Source organism: Mesoplodon mirus (assembly GCF_964341445.2).
Source record: "Mesoplodon mirus genome assembly, chromosome: 4".
Taxonomy (NCBI): domain Eukaryota; kingdom Metazoa; phylum Chordata; class Mammalia; order Artiodactyla; family Ziphiidae; genus Mesoplodon; species Mesoplodon mirus.
Genome location: NC_138979.1, coordinates 18,809,040 through 18,831,004, shown reverse-complemented (window position 1 = coordinate 18,831,004; position 21,965 = coordinate 18,809,040). Strand labels below are relative to the sequence as shown.

Genomic DNA, 21,965 nt, shown 5'->3' with positions numbered 1-21,965 from the left:
TGGAGCATGGGCTCTAGGTGCACGGGCTTCAGTAGTTGTGGTACACAGGCTCAGTAGTTGTGGCTCGCAGGCTCTAGAGCGCAGGCTCAGTAGTTGTGGCGCACGGGCTTAGTTGCTCCGCGGCATGTGGGATCTTCCCGGGCCAGGGCTCGAACCCGTGTCCCGTGTTGGCAGGTGGATTCTTAACCACTGCGCCACCAGGGAAGCCCCCAATATGCTATTTCTATCAGTTTCTTTTCCACAATTTATCTGAATGCACTGTCACGCCCTATCCCTACCTCCTCCTCCTCATGGTCCAGCTGTACAATTTCCCATGACTTAAAAGAACTTCCCTCTTTCTTCTCGGACTTTGCACACACACCCCGCCTAGGATGCCTGCTTCTACTCTACTCTTCACCTGGTTAACTCCAACAGATTTCCCAGGAGAGCGCTTGAACGCAACTTTGTGTGAGGAAACTTCCCTGCCTGCCATGCGCAGACAGTAGGCTGGAGATTTCCATGGGACAAGTCTGGGACATCCTTGTATGCATGATTTGAGGAAGGTTCTTCAAATATGGAGAACAACACTTTTTATTTTGTAGACTGTATGGAGAGCTGTCCATTTTCCAGGCGCTCTCTTGACTTATCCCAACATCCATAAGCACCAAATATGAACAACAAAGAAAAGGGTATCTTTAAACTATGAAGCGTTAATGGCTCAGAGTGTGTCACATATATTGGACTAATGTGGCCAACGAGCTATAAGGACAGAAGAGGAGGATGAGTCAACAGGTATATTTTGGATGCTGAATCAAAAGAAACAAAATGGATTATTTTCTCTCTGAATCCTTCAAGGGGCTCTTAGTTTGCATATGGCCTAAGAGTTGTTTGTGTTTCTTTGAAAGGAATACATTTGTGACATTTTGTGAGATAATGAATGATCTGGTGAGTACACAGGTGACATTAAAAAATGGATATTTTATATGGTTTAACAATATACAAGTTATCTTACCTGGGGGTTTTTAAATACAGCATATTTTTCCTCCTTCTCCAAAAACAGCACTTTATTTTCTGTGTCTCTTGTCCAGTCTGATAAGACTTCAACAACATTTTCATGGTCTTCAAAAAACCTTTCTGATAAAACAAGAAAAAGCATTCTTTCAGACCCAAGACATCAGGGTTTCCAACAGAGAAATAAGCTGGTGTTGAATTAACACAATGCTTCATACTTCTCATCAGTTTTTAGAAATTCCTAATTCTTACATGATGTCACATTGTAACATCTCTATTATGTGTATTCCTCAGTCTCAGGTCTTCAATTTATTTTCCATTAAAAACATGGCAGATGAACCTACAGTATAGTGATAATGGTCAGCCATTGCTCTTTTTTCATATTAGAATTTTTGACTATTTTAAATAGCCCCAGGTGGAGGTAACATCCTATATGGAAGGAGGACAATTAGGCAATAATTGGGTAAACAACTTTGAATGAAATTGTGAGTTAAGTGATGAGTGCTATAAAACATCACTCCTTAAAACTCTAAAAAAACAATGTACAGATATCGGAACCAACCCTAAACCTTCCTTTAGAGAGCTTTCAATTCTCTATTTGACTCAGAGAGTTGAAGAAAACTTCAAGAGGTTATTTCTGTGCAGACCATTTCCTCCAGAAAGATGTGTACCCAAAGCTTCTAAAACATGTAATTCTGTATTCCAACAGGCTCTCCCAGGAGACAATTGTTCTATGAGTGGTATTAAGAATGAGAAGTAACAGAGTATTTCTTTAATTGCTTTTTAGCTTTTTAAAAAAACTCAATCAACTTCTATCCACTGTCCTTTGCTCTTCGGGGCTGAGCCTCTTCCACTAGACAAAGTGTCAGACATTGAGTGAGCGGACAGTGACGTGAGGCCCGCGGCAGAGTTACCCTAGAGTATAAAGAAGTAAACTTTAAAGAGACATCGGCTGACAGACACCCAGGCTCTCCGACCATCTGCTCAGCTTGCTAAGCATGCGGTGAGAAGTATCCTCCTGTCACTTTCTTTCCCTTTTGGATCCGCTAGAGAAGTAGCAGCAATAATGCTTACATTCCCCAAGGTCTGGCCACCTGCTCCAATCCAAGTCTCTTTGCCACAGATAAATGAAGAGGCAAGCACTGAACCTGACCTAAGGGAAGTGATGTAGGGGGAGTCTTGATAGCCTTGAACCAAACTCTTCTTCGCAATAGGCCAAAGCCCGTAATAAAGCAAACTCACAGGGTTTTTGGAGTACAGCCAATTGCTGGAACTGGGACTTACCGATTTGTAGTTCTGGATATATTTCATAAAGACACCAGTCCACATTGCAGTCACAATGGGTTTTCTCAAAAAGGTTGCCTAGAACATCTCGAGCTAATTGCCGCTCATCCACCATCAGTGACTTCGTGCTGTTATCATTCATGTGCACCTTGACAACAAGCTGAGGATAAAGCCACAGGCAGCCAGTAAATTCAAGCAACTGGAGAAGGCCACCCACGAAGGTTAAGGTTTCAAGGTTGCTATCTCTTCTGCGAATTTAAGTAAGAAGGTGTCCCACAAACTCACTCATATGCCAAGCACTTGTTTAAGGTGCCAGGAATATAAACATAGAGAAACCAGTTCTCAAAACCAAATAAATACACAATGAGCAAAGTCCTTGCCCAGCTTTCAGAGACTCTGCATTCTGGTGAGGGAGAGAGAAAACCAACACAACCCAAGAAGTGCTGCCTGCCTGCCTCCCTGACATCTTTCTGTTACTTCTTCAGGTTCATCTCAGAGCCCAGAAGCGTTGCTTAGTTGAAAGCCGTGCTGGTATCTTTATAATAAGTTCTTCTGTCTTGCTTAGCTGGAGTTGGGTCCCATTTCATGCAACCCGAGAGTTCTATGACACAGGTTAAGACCAAGTTGGTTAATCTACAATTCTTTGAAGGTCGGAAGTTGCAGAGTGACACAGCATCACTGAGAGGTCTTATTGAGAGGCAGGTCATGTCACAGCAGAACACGTTTGAGATTAGAGGTGGACTAAGCCAGATCAATGTAGATTGAGAAAGAGCTATTATGGAGGCATGCAGGCAAATGAGTGACCTAATGCACTTTTCATTCTACTAAAAAAAAAATTTACTGCATTGAGTTCACAGTCAAATTGGTAGCTACCTTATTCCAAATCTGGAGGGTTTGGTGTGAGAATTTACTCCTAAGGGCGCAGGATTTCACTGATTTTTCCCAGACAACTTGTCAAGGTTATTAAAACTTCTGATCCCTAAGAGAGACCATGATTCTGATCTAACATAACAGAATTAATTGAACAACTAATCAGCTAGGGTTTGGATTTTCTTTGATACCTGTGTATTTGTAGGATTTTTTTTTTTTTTTTTTTTTTTTTGCGGTACGCAGGCCTCTCACTGTTGTGGCCTCTCCTGTCGCGGAGCACAGGCTCCAGACGTGCAGGCTCAGCGGCCATGGCTCACGGGCCCAGCCGCTCCGCGGCATGTGGGATCTTCCCGGACCGGGGCACGAACCCGTGTCCCCTGCGTCAGCAGGCGGACTCTCAACCACTGCGCCACCAGGGAAGCCCTGTAGCATATTTTTAATTCCAGCAGTTGTTAGTTATGAGTGCTACAGGTTATACGGTGCTATCTATCCAGTCTTCAAAAGGAACAGTGGAAATATGCCCATGAGGCCCACGTTTATTAGACACTTATGTTTAAGGGAAGATTTTCCATAACTCCTTCTGGGAAGATCTACGTTCTTATTTTATTTTTTGCCAAGATCACTGATCCTCCCTAATTAAGTGGGAGTTCGCTCTAGTTAGAGTCCATCTTTGAGAGCCACACGGGAAGGAAGGCTGCCTTTCCCTTTCCAGACCATCCCTGCCCAAACTCTAGCCTGCAGTGCCTGCAGTTACTCCACAGGCCGCCAGCAGAGAATTCCCGGAAGCAACATCGTCAACCAGAACCCCCTGACACTCTTGCTTAAATGTCTATTCTAACTTGAAAAGAGAAGCATGAGATAGTTAGAGACAATTCTGCCTATTCTGTCTGTCTAAGGTTGGTCCTGGTTATTCACACATTATTTTTAAAAAGTGTTTAGATGGAGTGAAGAGAGGTCATACAACTGGTAACATTTCTTCCTCCCCCAAAGTTTGGGTTAGATTCTGAGCAGCAGGGAAACTGCTGGTCCCACTCCCACCCAACTGGATCTTGAAGACAATGTGTAGTTAACAGTGAAGAATGCAATTCCTGTGGATTTCTGTGCAGAGTTACTGAGAGCAACCAAGGGTGTGGATGGTGATAAGAATCTGGACGAGGTGCAGGCAAGGACCACAAGTCGAAGCACACCTAGTATCTGCTCTTCCCACACTTGCACACCTAAGACTCAAATGCAGACATCAGGGCAATAAAGGTGCATTTCCTCCTCCTGAGACCATTCAAATTAGACCATTATTCCAGGCTTGTCCGAAGAATACTTTTTTTCCCTTGAAAACCTGTAGCCCAGAAACCTCTAGTTGGACAGTTGTTCTTGTTGTATGTTCATCTTTTTTAAAAAAATAAATTTATTTATTTATTTTTGGCTGTGTTGGGTCTTCATTGCAGTGCGTGGGCTTCTCATTGTGGTGGCTTCTCCTGTTGCGGAGCATGGGCTCTAGGAACGCAGACTTCAGTAGTTGTGGCACACGGGCTCCATAGTTGTGGCTCACGGGCTCTAGAGCGCAGGCTCAGTAGTTGTGGCACACGGCCTTAGTTGCTCCGCGGCATGTGGGATCTTCCAGGTCCAGGGCTCGAACCCATGTCCCCTGCACTGGCAGGCAGATTCTTAACCACTGTGCCACCAGGAAAGTCCCTGTATGTACGTCTTTTGATGTACTTAAAACAACAGGCCCGGGACATCCCTGGTGGCGCAGTGGTTAAGAATCCGCCTGCCAATGCAGGGGACGTGGGTTCAGTGGGGAACCTCTGGTCCGGGAGCTTCCCACATACCGCAGAGCAACTAAGCCCATGTGCCGCAACTACTGAGACTGCACTCTAGAGCCCACAAGCCACAACTACTGAAGCCCGTGTACCTAGAGCCCATGCTCCGCAACAGGAGAAGCCACCGCAATGAGAAGCCCATGCACCGCAAGGAAGGGTAGCCCCGGCTCACTGCAACTAGAGAAAGCCCGCACACATCAATGAAAATCCAATGCGGCCAAAAATAAATAAATTTATTTTTAAAAATAAAATAAAATTAAATTAAAAAATGAAACAATAGGCCCAACTACTACAGTGTCAAAGACCCATTCATCTGACCAGAGAAATCAGGCATGGATGGTTGTGTGGAAAACAGAAATGCCTCAAATAGTGGAATGACCATGGCTTATTTTCTGTGGAAGGCATACCTGCTGCTCTCAGCTGAGGAATATTGGTATAAAGTAGTTACATGTCCTAAGAAACACTACCAGTGTTAGGACTTAGAAGACAATCTTCCCGATGAAAATATTCATGATGTTTGACCACATTTCGTTCTTGCTTAGGAATTCTTGAGAAAATAAAACATAGCTTGGTGTTTTGTTTTTAAAGGGAGAAAAAAAACTAAATTACATAATTTGACAATGATGCAATTATGAAAGGGTTGGGGTTTTTTTGGGCAGAAATTGCAAACTAAATTTAATCCATATGTAGTTACCAATGTCCACAATTATAAAACTTAGGGGAAAAAAAAACAAGAGAAGGCTGATGACTTTTAGCAAGAAGAAATCATATTCAGTCTTCTTCACAGCTTTCTTCACATTTGCAAGCTGAAGAGTAGCTATATACCAACACATGACCCCCTACATCACAGTTAGGTGATTAGCAAGCTGAGTCCTTTTCATATCAACACCATATGATGTAGAGTAAAATGACTCAAGAATGAAAAAACTTCCCCTTTCTAATCCATCATAGTAAAGATTTAATGGTTTTTATCATTTCTTCTTTTTCTTTTGCAAACTAATAAATACAAACTTATCCCAGCCCTAAATCATTTGCAATATATACATTTTTGCTTCTATGATAACATTTACAAATGGAATTGGTCTCCTGTGTCACAGAGCTTTAAAACAAAGTGAATGAATGAGTGAATCCGATTCTGTTTCCAGTTCCAACAGCTTTGCAACACAAACTGTGTACGTCATTCTTCGTGATCCAAAGTGATGTCAACAGCCCACAGAATACTTGAGGGCAAAGTACTGCAGATAAACTTGATTCCATCCTTTATAAAACATGTTGTAGCTTATGTGTTAGTACAGCTTCGTTACTTTATTAATGGATGAGTATGACTCAGTTAGTGTTTTGGATGTTCTGTGCCAGACAGCCTTTTGGTTTTAGAAATAAGTCTGGAGTGTCCTAAGTCAGACAAAATATACACCTTAGCTTCTTAATTTTCTTTCCTCTCCCACTGATCAGAACTGCTTCTGTTTCACATCTGCTTTGTTGACTAGAGGCAGGTGGTGCTTTTTGCTAGTTACAATTCACCTCATTATGGCAAAGTTCTGTGGAAATACTGCTTCCTCCTCCCTGTTCTCTTCATCTTCAGTTAGGAAAACTGGCCAAATATGCTACTTGTTCTACCTTATTTTTTATATTTAAAAAATTTTTATTTATTTATTTTGTCTGCGTTGGGGCTTCATTGCTGCGCTCAGGCTTTCTCTAGTTGCAGCAAGCGGGGGCTACTCTTTATTGCGGTGCACGGGCTCTCCTTGTGGTGGCTTCTCTTGTTGCGGAGCATGGGCTCTCCTTGTGGTGGCTTCTCTTGTTGCGGAGCACGGGCTCTAGGCCCACGGGCTTCAGTAGTTGCAGCATGCGGGCTCAGCAGCTGTGGCACATGGGCTTAGTTGCTCTGTGGCATGTGGGATCTTCCCAGACCAGGGATCAAACCCATGTCCCCTGCCTTGGCAGGTGGATTCTTAACCACTGCGCCACCAGGGAAGTCCCATGTTCTACCTTTTTATCTAAGAACTAACTTCTCTTTTCATTTATCCTCTGAGAGTATCTCCAATGTGGCCCCCATTTTATAAACCATCCAGTGGTTTAAAATAGTTGAAATAATTATGAATTGTATTTTTACTCATTTTCTCTTGTCTTTTTATCTCCAAAGAGAAAGTCGGCAACCGAAGATAGCCCATCTTCCCCTGCTATCCATTTGTAACTTGGTTCAGTACATGTTTATCTACAGTGAGGTCTTGCGCTAGAGAGACGGCTATGAAACAGGTCACCCTGCTCTCATCCCTTCCCCTACAATCCACTTTCCACACAATGGCCACTATGATCTTTAAAAACCATGTATTATCCCTTGTTAAAAACCCTCATATGGGGACTTCCCTGGAGGTCCAGTGGTTAGGACTCTGCGCTTCCACTGCAGGGGGCACAGGCTCAATCCCTGGACGGGAAGCTAAGATCCCGCATGCCGCGTGGTGCGGCCAAATGCTTTCCCACTGCACTTACAATATGTTCCAAACTCTTCCTCCGACCTGTGAGACCCTGTGACCCCACCTGCCTCTCTGCCCTCAGCTCCTCCCACTTTCCCTCTTGCTCAAGAGGTAAAGGGGATCAACAGTATGGTGACGGATGGAAGCTAAATTTTGGGTGGTGAGCACACTGTAGGGTATACAGAAGCAGAAATATAAGAATGTACACATGAAACTTACATAATGTTATAAACCAATGCTACCTCAGTTAAAAAAAAAAAGATTCCCTTGGGCAGTATCACTCCTTCCGGCTTTATTTGCTTCATAGCACTTCTCTCCCCCGCTAGAAGTGAACTCTACACAGGCAGGGACCTCACCTGACTGGTTCGCCTCTCTGTACCCCCAGCACCTGTTCTATGAGATGAGGATGCATCGGTAAAGAAAACACAAAACTCCCTGGAGGCGCTTCCCTGGGGGTGGGGAGGGGAGGCAGGCATTAAACAGGATAAACAAGTAAACTGGACAGTATGCTGGGTGGGGAGGAAGGAAAGCAGGGGAAGGTTAGGGATGTCAGGGGTGTGTGTGTGCATGGCACTAAGCAGGGTACCAGACCTAGCGAGGGACAGAGAGAACCCACTGGAATTTGGGGAAGAGCTTTCCAGGCAGGGGGAACGCAAGGCACAAAGGTCCTGAGGCAGAGGCGGGCCTGGAACATCTGTGGAGCAGCAGTGAGACCAGTAAGCTAGAACGGAGGGTGAGGGAGAGGGCTGGCAACCAGATCATGCAGGGACTTGATGTCGTTGTGAGGATGTGGGCTTTACTGTGTGAGTTGGGGGGGACATCCTTGAGCAGAGGAGGGACAAAAAAGAGGTGGGAAGAGAATCACACGAGGGAGACGGGTCTTAGAAACATGACAGTCCATGCACAGGAACAGGAAAGACCATGGACCACCTGCCACAAATGCAGGCGGGTAGGGAGGCAAATGTGTTGGGAGCTTGTAGAACCTTTCTTTGGATTGCTTCTACTTCTCAGTGCAATGGGCTGAGAAAATGTGGGAGAGGACGGAGGTACTGGAGATTTTCAGAGAGAGGACAAGGTGGAAGTAGTTTTCTAGGTTCGTGGGAGAGAGACTGGACTCGGAAGCTCAGGCAGCACTGAAGGCCCAGGCTGGATTTAACCAGGGGTTCACAGAGTGAGGACAAGGTGGGAGAAGGCAGCCGAGGATGTATCAGTTCAATAAGCGACCATAGAATGCAATCACACATAGAGAATGGGGAAGAAAAATGATAAAAAAAGGTTCATGCATGCTTGAAATGAATGGAACCAGAATGATCTGGAAAAATTCTCATAGATGAACCTTGGAAGTCTGGATCCTGGGGTAGTCAAGGAATCTTTATTAAATATCGATCAACATGTACTGAAATCCTTCATTCAAGGAACCATGAGAGGTGCTGCAGGAACATAAAATCTAATGCCCTGTATGAAAAGAATAATTCACCCAACTGTAAGTAAAAAGTTCTTAACGAGTCTCAGCCACGGTATATGCTTCAGGAGTCAAAGTGAGACTGTTTATCTTTCTCTTAATTTACCTAACTAACTATTGTTAACACTTTATTATTAGGTAGATGATTCTACTGAGGTTAAATACATGTGTCTCTGATATAATACAATATATTTGTCTCCAGAAAAACCTATGCTTTACAGAAAAAGCACAATAAATTACAGGCTTGTTGGGACAACAGGGTCAAGGCAGGTCACTCAAAACTTATGCCAACTTTGAACACACAGCGCTAGCCAAAAGAACATTTGGTATTTCAGGAGGGAACGTGGACATCCAGGGCAGGCTGGGGGCTGCCTCAGGGGGTATATAAAATGCACAAAAGCCATCGTGGAAATGAGGTGATGCCACTAGAACCTGAACTCTGACCCAGTTGACTCGCCAACTCGCCCCCAGAAGGGGGCGCCACCTGCAATTACCCAAGAGTGAGCAGAACCCAGAGGGCATCCTTAGGGGAGGGAGACCTGGGGGTAGAGACTTGGAAACCTCCACATTTACACTAACATAGGTCCCCTCTTTATCAATTACAAATGAGCCAAGCGAGGTCATAGAAAGAATCATTTATCTTTGTCCTTAAATTTAAAAAACGACAACTCACTGGAAAGCACCACTTGAAATTTAAAAAATTTTTTAGCCTTAAGCATAATACAAAGTCATTCATTTGACTGCCCCATGTAAAAGTGATTCATAATTTACCTTCTTGACCTTGGCCTCCTTCAGTTTTTCCAACGCTAGCTTAATTTTATCAGCCTTGGCTTGGGCTTCTTCTTCTTCCTGTAAAAGGACAAGATTCAACACAGTCCATCAATAACACCAGGGAGTAAGTACCCCTGCCATCATCAGTGTCTCAGTCACTTTATGTTGACAAAAGGCTGTGTTATAGAGGGCACCAAATTTCACGTGATCGATTTTCAAAATTTAAGTAACAGAAATCTTCAACCCGGAGATACAGAAGACAGTCACCCTTTATATCTTAGGAAGAGTAACTTAAAAGATGAAATGATGACTCAGAGGTTCACATATTAAGTCTGCAAAAATCTCTGTTTGGCTCAAAATTGGGTCTAACCTGAGGAAGCTGTAGGTGAATCTCAAGGGATTTGAGCACTTCCTGAAATTATATACATTCGTTTGGATTAGTATGCGTTTTCTGGGATTCTTAGTTTTTATTAGATTCCTAAAGGGTCCTTATCTTCTCCAATCAAACTTAAACTTATAATTCACCAAAAAAAAAAACCACAACAAACTACTGACAAACACATGAGCAGGCAGAAAAGAGAGTGAAATATTTTACGAGCCCAAAGCAGACATATAACTTCTTATACCAGTAGTTCTAATATTGTTTTTGAGCCACAAACCCCTTTAGGAATATGTTTAAAGCAATGAAGCCCATAAAGCTTCACATATGCATTTGACTTTGCATACAGTTGGGAATCACAGACTCATTGACTTCTTCATGGACCCTATATTAAGAGCTTCTGCTCTTTAGAATGGCTGTTATTGAAGACGAGAGATAAAAAGTGTTGGCGAGGAAGTGAAGAAATGGAAACCTTTGTGCACTGTTGGTGGGAATGTAAAATTGGTACAGCTGCTACGGAAAACAGTATGGCAGTTCCTCAAAAATTTACAAATAGAACTACCATATGATCCAGCAATTTCACTCCTGGGTATCTACACAAAGGAAATGAAATCACTATCTTGAAGAGATCTACACTCCCATGTCCATGGCAGCACTATTCACAGTATCCAAGACATGGAAGCAACCTCAGTCTCTGTTGATGATGAATGGATAAAGAAGATGTGGTGTCGATATACAATGGAATATTATTTATCCAAGAGAAAAGGAAATCATGCTGTTTGTGACAACATGGATGAAACTTGAGGCCATTACACTAAATGAGATAAGTCAGACAGAGAAGGACAAATAGTGTATGATCTCACTTATATGTGAGAATCTAAAAAAGCTGAACTCATAGAAACAGAGAGTTGAATGGTGGTTGCCAGAGGCTGGGGACAGAGGAAATAGGGCGATGTTGGCCAAAGGGTACAAACCTCCAGTTATGACATGAATAAGCTCTGGGGATCTAAAGTACAGCGTGGTGACTACGGTTCACAGTACTGTATTATAAACTTGTTTAGAGAGTAGGTCTTATATGTTCTCACCATACACAAAACAAAAAGGTAATTACCTTTTTATGAGGTGATGAAGGTGTTAACTAACCTCGCTATGGTAATCATTTCTCAATATATGTGTATCTGATCATCATGCTGTATGCCTTAAATCTGTGCAATACTATATGTCAATTATATCTCAATAAAATTGGGGGAAAAAGGGCCTCTGTTCTGTATGGATCACCAATTTTCAAATAATTTTTATACAATAATCACACAACAGAGCAATGAGTAGGATTTAATATTTGATTTATATTTCATATTTGTTCAATCAAAAGGCATTGTAGGGACTTTCAGGGTTACTAGGGTCGTATTTAGGAATACTGATCATCACCCAGTACAACGAATGCAGAAGCCACAGGAAATAGAGCTAGGTTCTTACTGTAAAATATTTTAAAAGTGGCTTACTCTAAGAAAAATCCTTAAGGCACTCTTCTTGCATGGATGAGAGATATGAGTTAACGCCCAACGTAATGACAATATGAACTTCCCAGAAATCTATTAATATCAAGCACTCATCACCTACCCGCCCCATAATGCCCCTCCCAACTATGACCTTACACGTGATACATAGATATCTTTGCCCTACTGAATACGGCTGCCAAATTCAGCAAAATTCCATTTAGTTCAATTCTGAAATATGTAAGGAATGCCTTCTATTCTTTATGTACTGGACTAGGACCAGGGACACAGAAATGTATAAATCACTTCCACAGTTCATACCAAGTTAATAAAACATGACCCCAAAAGGTTGAGTATTATCAGGGAAAGCTGCATACAAATATAGATTTTAGCCAAACTATAACAATTCCTGAATATGGCCCTAATATGTTCTTTATACACACCAGTGTGTCCTTTTATGGAGACTCTGGCTTTGCAATGAACACATCTGGGATCCTTGTTTCTTAGAGTCTCAGAGCTCTGGGCGTACAAACTTGAATGTAACCGCCACTCTGAAGAAGGTCAGAGATCTTGGGTGGCAGAGGTCAACAGTCCTGACCCCACGGACTTACCTGAGAGAGCGGTTCAGGAGCGGGTGGTGGCAAAGGAAGGTCTAACATGGGATCCGCTGGTGGAGGAGGTAAGTCATCCTCATATTGGCTAATACCCGGTGCAGCCACATTTGCTGCGTAACCAAGAGAGGCTGCACCACTGAAACTTGGTATATCCAGAGATGCTGAATGAGGTCGGCTCTGAGAGGACTCCTTCTGGGCCTGGATTGTCCTCTGCTCAGCTTCTCTTATATCTGCTACCAGATCCGCCATGAGAGCATCTAAATCTTGGTCTTCCAGTGCATTTAAGGACTCTGATAGGGAAAATCACGTTAATGGTCAAGACAACAATTTGCACCTAGAAAAACGTAACTAAGGTCATTTTAAAGAGTACATTTGAGTACTGGTTGCAAGGGGCTGGGGTGGGGGAAATAGGAATAGGTTGGTAAAATAGGAACTTTCAGTTATAAGGCGAGTAAGGTCTGAGGATCTAAGTATAACATGATGACTACAGTTAATAACACTGTATGGTATAATTGAAATTTGCTGAAAGAGTAGAACTTAAATGTTCTCACTAAAAAAAAAAAAGAAGTAAACAGGTGAGGTGATGGATGTGTTAATTAACCTGATGGGGGGAAACCTTTCACAATGTGTCTGCACACCAAATCATCACACTGTACACTTTAGATATCTTACAATTTTGTCAATTAAACCTCAATTGGGACTTCCCCGGTGGTGCAGTGGTTAAGAATCCACCTGCCAATGTAGGGGACACGGGTTTGATCCCTGGTCCAGGAAGATCCCACGTGCCACAGAGCAACTAAGCCCATGCGCCACAACTACTGAAGCCCACGCACCTAGAGCCCGTGCTCCGCAACAAGAGAAGCCACTGCGATGAGAAGCCTGTGCACCGCAACGAAGAGTAGCCCCTGCTCGCCACAACTAAAGAAAGCCCGTGCACAGCAATGAAGACCCAACGCAGCCAAAAATATTAATTAATGAACTTAAAAACCTCAATAAAGCTAAAAAAAATCCCTTCCCTCCAAAAAAAAAAAAAAAAAGAAAGAAAGAAAAGAAAAAGAAAGCAGAGAAAAGAAAAAAAAACGGGGGAATGTCTTCCCTACGTTGGGACCTCACAGGTCGGCTATAAAGTCAACTCCAAGCACCTGATTAGATGCCTAAGTAGAGAATTCTTGTACATTCTGGTGCAAGATCTTAGAGTTTTAGAAAGCAGGGGAGGGGAGAGGCTGGAAAATTCTCCCGAGGTCTTTGGAGGGCAGACAGAGCACCACTGATAAATATACTTGGAAGAAAGTAGGTGTCCACCGACTGGGATTTATTTAATACGCCTTGAGACTTGGGGTGAGGGCAGAGTTTCTGTGGGCACACCGTCCAACTGTAGGGACTCTCACATCACAAAAAGAGCAGTTAATGATAAACATTCAATAGCAGGAAATAAAGCACCAAGGGGGTATTAAGGAATGAAAAAAAAATTTTTTTTATTGGGATTAAGTGGTAAAGACTTCCTAAGACAGTGAGCTGGGAGTTAACTCTTAAAGGAAAGGGCATACCCGAATTTTCAGAGTTGGGGGGAGGGAGGACGATTTTCACTGGAATTTCTTCCACGTGAGAGATTGCTGTGGAGATAAGACCTGGGATCCTGAAAGCTGATTAGACCCCGTGGCATACAGGGAGCCGTGGCCGTGAGTGAGTCGTGTTGCTACAGCACTTTGTCCATCAGGCAGTCACCGGATGGTGAGTGTGATGAACAAAGTAGGGGCAAGGTGCAAGTGATCACGAGGGGGAGAATTCTAGCTGCTGTGTGCAGCATGAACTGGATGGAGGAAATGCGGGCAGGGGAAGTGAAGCCCTCTCAGAAACAAATGAGCAGAAAGCATGGTGAAATCATTTATTGCCAAACATCATCAGCATAAACGCCATGTAGCATATTACATTCACGCTAATAGTTCTATGTACAGCACTTGGACTGAAGTTTGGATCTCTTAACTGGGTAAAAAGCATTTTCCTTCTAAGCCACCGCTGTTTTGCATATAGCTTTTCATAAAATTAAGTGAAAATTTAAAAATCTCAGAGAATAGCAGAATAACTGAGGCAGAAGAACGGATAAGTGAGGTGGAAGATAAAATAGTGGAAATAACTGCTGCAGAGCAAAATAAAGAAAAAAGAATGAAAAGAACAGAGGACAGTCTCAGAGACCTCTGGGACAACATTAAACGCACCAACATTCGAATTATAGGGGTTCCAGAAGAAGAAGAGAAAAAGAAAGGGACTGAGAAAATATTTGAAGAGATTATAGTTGAAAACTTCCCTAATATGGGAAAGGAAATAGTTAATCAAGTCCAGGAGGCACAGAGAGTCCCATACAGAATAAATCCAAGGAGAAATACGCCAAGACACATATTAATCAAACTGTCAAAAATTAAACACAAAGAAATCATATTAAAAGCAGCAAGACAAAAACAACAAATAACACACAAGGGAATCCCCATCAGGATAACAGCTGATCTCTCAGCAGAAACTCTACAAGCCAGAAGGGAGTGGCAGGACATAATTAAAGTGATGAAGGAGAAAAACCTGCAACCAAGATTACTCTACCCAGCAAGGATCTCATTCAGATTTGATGGAGAAATTAAAACCTTCACAGAAAAGCAAAAGCTGAGAGAGTTCAGCACCACCAAACCAGCTTTACAACAAATGCTAAAGGAACTTCTCTAGGCAAGAAACACAACAGAAGGAAAAGACCTACAATAACGAACCCAAAACAATTAAGAAAATGGGAATAGGAACATACATATCGATAATTACCTTAAATGTAAATGGACTAAATGCTCCCACCAAAAGACACAGATTGGCTGAATGGATACAAAAACAAGACCCATATATATGCTGTGTACAAGAGACCCACTTCAGACCTAGAGACACATACAGACTAAAAGTAAGGGGATGGAAAAAGATATTCCATGCAAATGGAAACCAAAAGAAAGCTGGAGTAGCAATTCTCATATCAGACAAAATAGACTTTAAAATAAAGACTACTAGAAGAGACAAAGAAGGACACTACATAATGATCAAGGGATCGATCCAAGAAGAAGATATAACAATTGTAAATATTTATGCACCAAACATAGGAGCACCTCAATACATAAGGCAAATACTAACAGCCATAAAAGGAGAAATCGACAGTAACACAATCATAGTAGGGGACTTTAACACCCCACTTTCACCAATGGACAGATCATCCAAAATGAAAATAAATAAGGAAACACAAGCTTTAAATGATACATTAAACAAGATGGACTTAATTGATATTTATAGGACATTCCATCCAAAAACAACAGAATACACATTTTTCTCAAGTGCTCATGGAACATTCTCCAGGATAGATCATATCTTGGGTCACAAATCAAGCCTTGGTAAATTTAAGAAAATTGAAATTGTATCAAGTATCTTTTCTGACCACAATGCTATGAGACTAGATATCAATTACAGGAAAAGAGCTGTAAAAAATACAAACACATGGAGGCTAAACAATACACTACTTAATAATGAAGTGATCACTGAAGAAATCAAAGGGGAAATTAAAAAATACCTAGAAACAAATGACAATGGAGACACGACGACCCAAAACCTATGGGATGCAGCAAAAGCAGTTCTAAGAGGGAAGTTTATAGCAATACAATCCCACCTTAAGAAACAGGAAACATCTCGAATAAACAACCTAACCTTGCACCTAAAGCAATTAGAGAAAGAAGAACAAAAACATCCCAAAGTTAGCAGAAGGAAAGAAATCATAAAGATCAGATCAGAAATAAATGAAAAAGAAATGAAGGAAACGATAGCAAAGATCAATAAAACTAAAAGCTGGTTCTTTGAGAAGATAAACAAAATTGATAAACCATTAGCCAGATTCATCAAGAAAAAAAGGGAGAAGACTCAAATCAATAGAATTAGAAATGAAAAAGGAGAAGTAACAACTGACACTGCAGAAATACAAAAGATCATGAGAGATTACTACAAGCAACTCTATGCCAATAAAATGGACAACCTGGAAGAAATGGACAAATTCTTAGAAATGCACAACCTGCCAAGACTGAATCAGGAAGAAATAGAAAATATGAACAGACCAATCACAAGCACTGAAATTGAAACTGTGATAAAAAATCTTCCAACAAACAAAAGCCCAGGACCAGATGGCTTCACAGGCGAATTCTATCAAGCATTTAGAGAAGAGCTAACACCTATCCTTCTCAAACTCTTCCAAAATATAGCAGAGGGAGGAACACTCCCAAACTCATTCTATGAGGCCACCATCACCTTGATACCAAAACCAGACAAGGATGTCACAAAGAAAGAAAACTACAGGCCAATATCACTGATGAACATAGATGCAAAAATCCTCAACAAAATACTAGCAAACAGAATCCAACAGCACATTAAAAGGATCATACACCATGATCAAGTGGGGTTTATTCCAGGAATGCAAGGATTCTTCAATATATGCAAATCAATCAACGTGATACACCATATTAACAAATTGAAGGAGAAAAACCATATGATCATCTCAATAGATGCAGAGAAAGCTTTTGACAAAATTCAACACCCATTTATGATAAAAACCCTTCAGAAAGTAGGCATAGAGGGAACTTTCCTCAACATAATAAAGGCCATATATGACAAACCCACAGCCAGCATCGTCCTCAATGGTGAAAAACTGAAACCATTTCCACTAAGATCAGGAACAAGACAAGGTTGCCCACTCTCACCACTCTTATTCAACATAGTTTTGGAAGTTTTAGCCACAGCAATCAGAGAAGAAAAGGAAATAAAAGGAATCCAAATCAGAAAAGAAGAAGTAAAGCTGTCACTGTTTGCAGATGACATGATACTATACATAGAGAATCCTAAAGATGCTACCAAAAACTAATAGAGCTAATCAATGAATTTGGTAAAGTTGCAGGATACAAAATTAATGCACAGAAATCTCTGGCATTCCTATATACTAATGATGAAAAATCTGAAAGTGAAATCAAGAAAACACTCCCATTTACCACTGCAACAAAAAGAATAAAATATCTAGGAATAAACCTACCTAAGGAGACAAAAGACCTGTATGCAGAAAATTATAAGACACTGATGAAAGAAATTAAAGATGATACAAATAGATGGAGAGATGTACCATGTTCTTGGATTGGAAGAATCAACATTGTGAAAATGACTCTACTACCCAAAGCAATCTACAGATTCAGTGCAATCCCTATCAAACTACCACTGGCATTTTTCACAGAACTAGAGCAAAAAATTTCACAATTTGTATGGAAACACAAAAGACCCCGAATAGCCAAAGCAATCTTGAGAACGAAAAATGGAGCTGGAGGAATCAGGCTCCCTGACTTCAGACTATATTACAAAGCTACAGTAATCAAGACAGTATGGTACTGGCACAAAAACAGAAAGATAGATCAATGGAACAGGATAGAAAGCCCAGAGATAAACCCACTCACATATGGTCACCTTATCTTTGATAAAGGAGGCAGGAATGTACAGTGGAGAAAGGACAGTCTCTTCAATAAGTGGTGCTGGGAAAACTGGATAGGGACATGTAAAAGTATGAGATTAGATCACTCCCTAACACCATACACAAAAATAAGCTCAAAATGGATTAAAGACCTAAATGTAAGGCCAGAAACTATCAAACTCTTAGAGGAAAACATAGGCAGAACACTCTATGACATAAATCACAGCAAGATCCTTTTTGACCCACCTCCTAGAGAAATGGAAGTAAAGACAAAAATAAACACATGGGACCTAATGAAACTTAAAAGCTTTTGCACAGCAAAGGAAACCATAAACAAGACCAAAAGACAACCCTCAGAATGGGAGAAAATATTTGCCAATGAAGCAACTGACAAAGGATTAATCTCCAAAATTTATAAGCAGCTCATGCAGCTCAATAACAAAAAAACAAACAACCCAATCCAAAAATGGGCAGAAGACCTAAATAGACATTTCTCCACAGAAGATATACAGACTGCCAACAAACACATGAAAGGATGCTCAACATCTTTGCTCATTAGAGAAATGCAAATCAAAACTACAATGAGATATCATCTCACACCAGTCAGAATGGCCATCATCAAAAAATCTAGAAACAATAAATGCTGGAGAGGGTGTGGAAAAAAAGGAACACTCTTGCACTGCTGGTGGGAATGTGAATTGGTACGGCCACTATGGAGAACGGTATGGAGGTTCCTTAAAAAACTACAAATAGAACTACCATATGACCCAGCAACCCCACTACTGGGCATATACCCTGAGGAAACCATAATTCAAAAAGAGACATGTACCAAAATGTTCATAGCAGCCCTATTTACAATAGCCCGGAGATGGAAACAACCTAAGTGTCCATCATCGGATGAATGGGTAAAGAAGATGTGGCACATATATACAATGGAATATTACTCAGCCATAAAAAGAAATGAAATTGAGCTATTTGTAATGAGGTGGATGGACCTAGAGTCTGTCATACAGAGTGAAGTAAGTCAGAAAGAGAAAGACAAATACTGTATGCTGACACATATATATGGAATTTAAGGGAAAAAATGTCATGAAGAACATAGGGGTAAGACAGGAATAAAGACACAGACCTACTAGAGAATGGACTTGAGGATATGGGGAGGGGGAAGGGTAAGCTGTGACAAAGTGAAAGAGCGGCATGGACATGTATACACTACCAAACGTAAGGTAGATAGCTAGTGGGAAGCAGCCGCATAGCACAGGGAGATCAGCTCGGTGCTTTGTGACCGCCTGGAGGGGTGGGATAGGGAGGGTGGGAGGGAGACGCAAAAGGGAGGGGATATGGGAACATATGTATATGTATAACTGATTAAATTTGTTATAAAGCAAAAAATAAAAAAAAAATAAGGAAAAAATCTCAGAGAAAATATGTGTAGAACTAATGAAGCATATTCCTAATTTTGTAGTGTCATCAATTACATTGTAACTGTAGACACACAGCAAATGATTTTAATCCTTTACAAAAATTTTAGGGACAAAATTCCCACAGTAACACACTTGGTAACAATTTCCAAAGCAAATTATAATCCTCAACATATTGGTATGGGATTGAGTGATAAAGAATTGGGGATTCTGGGGCTTCCCTGGTGGCGCAGTGGTTGGGAGTCCGCCTGCCGATGCAGGGGACACGGGTTCGTGCCCCGGTCTGGGAGGATCCCACGTGCCGCGAAGCGGCTGGACCCATGAGCCATGGCCGCTGGGCCTGTGCGTCCGGAGCCTGTGCTCCACAGCGGGAGAGGCCACAGCAGTGAGAGGCCCGCGTACCGCAAAAAAATAAAAAAATAAATAAATAAATAAAAAATAATAATAATTGGGGATTCTGTTCAGAAGTTTATCGTTAACTCTCCAAATAACTTTGGGTGAAATATTTTTTGACTCATTTTAAGCAATGTTTTAAGGGAAGACAGTAAAAAAAAAATCTATTCCTATTGTAATTCCCAACAAATTTAATTTTCAGTACATATCAGTACTTTTTATGGTCTTGTCTCCTTAATGACACGAGTTTCTTGTTACTGTCTTTTAACATGACTATGTTTATGTATGACTGGGTTTCTTGGTTTCTGACATTTTCAGTAATTTTTTGATACTAGGTAATAAGTGCTTCGAAAGCATTAGTTGAGCTTACTACAACTAAATTACTGATTAAATTTTAATTTTAATTGAACTGATTATTCAGCTGTTATGAGCGTGTCAGGCAAATCAGCACTGTTCATATGTGCAAGTACATGTTCTCTATTAATGTCATAATTTGACAAAAGTGTGTTGGTTTTCTGAAACGTCATGAATGTTACCATCATTCCATGTTGCAATGGAAACGACTGACAGAAATAATAAGTTTCTATGGAAAATAGAAAAGAGGGTGGGAAAAAGAGGACATCAGAAGAGATGTACTATAATTTTTCAAGATACAGGTATTCGAACCTTCAGGGTTTAATCGAAAAATTACTGAAAATGACAGAAACAAAGGAACCCAGTGAGTAATGGAAATAAAACTTGGAACTCTGGATTTCTGTAACTGGGCTTCTCTATTATTTTGTTCTTTATTCTTTTGGTTGGCGCTGCAAGTCTTTGGAAAATCTTTTCCAAGAGCTGCAGTGAATTCTCATTAATTTGGAAGCAATTACTTCAAGATTCATTGTAATTTGAATAGCACATGGGCTAAAGATTGTCAATGCACTAAGTAGGAAGAGAGATTTTGGTTAATAAAATATGACAAACTTGAGGAGACTAAAATGTCAAATAGAGCAAATATACTATATTATATATTAAATATATTAATTAAAATATATTTTGAAGCATCTATTCATATATTCTCAATCATTATGAAATGGGCAGTTCATTAATATCCTCGAAGGGACATTTCCTTATTAATATTTTCTTATATTACTGTACCTTATTACTGTAATGGCTTAGGAGTAAGAAGAAACTCTCTGTTTTTAAATATATATATATTTCAAAGCTTTGAGACTTTCAGCAAATACAGGACAGTGTTCCTTTTCATTACAGGCAAAAATATCTTCTTGGCCTCTCAATTCAATCCAAACAGCAGCACTCAATCTGAATGAAATCCAGGACTTTAAAAATTATACTTGTCATGGTGTCCAAGTTCCTTAAATTTTGTTTTCAGATTACAGTTGTGTACAGTTTTAGTCATTGTTATCATTTTAAGTTACTTAAGAAAAGAAATGATACTCACCGTTTAAATCCTTAAACCCCACACTGTAGTTAAATTCAGCTCTGGGTGGTTTAGGTTCTGGAGGAGGGAGAGTGTCGACTCCTAAACTCTGTGAAAACGGATCCCAACCCCCAAAGTTATTCATGATACTAATATTTTTGCAGTGCAATTTAATCATTAAGTAAAGAATCATTTGTTGCTTGTACACGTTCTCTTTAAATATGTTCTCTAAAAACTGTATTCTTACTTGAACATGCTTTAGGTGATTTTTTTTTCCTACAGAAAATGACAAGTTAAAAATTATTCTAGAAGGTACATCTTGAAACAAAACAGGTCAAATGATGAGAATGAGATTGTTCATTTTTAGAAACAACAAAAAATTTCCGGGAATGAAGCATTGTGACACATACACTACATACAATTCATAAGGATTTAAGTTATGACATCAAAGAAAGGAATTGTTTAGTCACTTGAAGAGCTGTTTCAGGATGCAATCTGTTATTACACAGTAAAATGCTAATGCTGTTACTCTTATTTAATAAAACTTGTTAAAAAGAAATTAAGACACAGTAAGTTACTAATTTTGTAAATAATATTACTTTCTAATGGATAAAGTGACTGCTTGTATGATTTAAAAGCTAATATTTAAAAATATTTTTACATCCACAGTTGAGAAGTGATTTCACCTGTTCTTAAACATGAATGTTTTCATGACAATGAGTACATTCTTTGATGTTAATTTTATTTGGTAAGTAATATCCTTGTTCAATGTCTTAAATTTCTGAAGGAAACCAATCATTATAGGTTTGAGAATAAATTAATGAGATATCATCAGTTATACGTAGGAAAAAAAGGCCATTAATCAAGAAGAAGTTAAAAAACAATGAACCCAATCAAGTTAGAATCAATGATAAAATGTAGGGAAAAGTGACGGCAACTGCAGAATTCATTCTAAAAACCAGAATGAGCTTGCAAAAATTGCCAAGAAAGGGGGAGGTTGATGGAGAAACTACGGGGCAAATACCAGAAAAAAAAAATTTAGTGCAAGAAGGTACAAAAAAA

At 40.4% G+C, this 21,965-nt stretch overlaps 1 protein-coding gene across 1 annotated transcript in view; it reads right to left on the bottom strand.

Moving 5' to 3' along the window:
• Positions 1-21,965, bottom strand: part of APBB1IP (amyloid beta precursor protein binding family B member 1 interacting protein) — a 116,963-nt gene that overhangs the window by 41,960 nt on the left and 53,038 nt on the right. The window contains exons 3-7 of the mRNA XM_082620058.1: positions 20,925-21,012; positions 12,155-12,447; positions 9,669-9,746; positions 2,275-2,434; positions 992-1,113 (exon numbers count right to left, since the gene is read on the bottom strand). Of these exons, the coding sequence (XP_082476184.1) occupies positions 992-1,113; positions 2,275-2,434; positions 9,669-9,746; positions 12,155-12,447; positions 20,925-21,012 (741 nt within the window). The remainder of the gene's footprint in view (positions 1-991; positions 1,114-2,274; positions 2,435-9,668; positions 9,747-12,154; positions 12,448-20,924; positions 21,013-21,965) is intronic.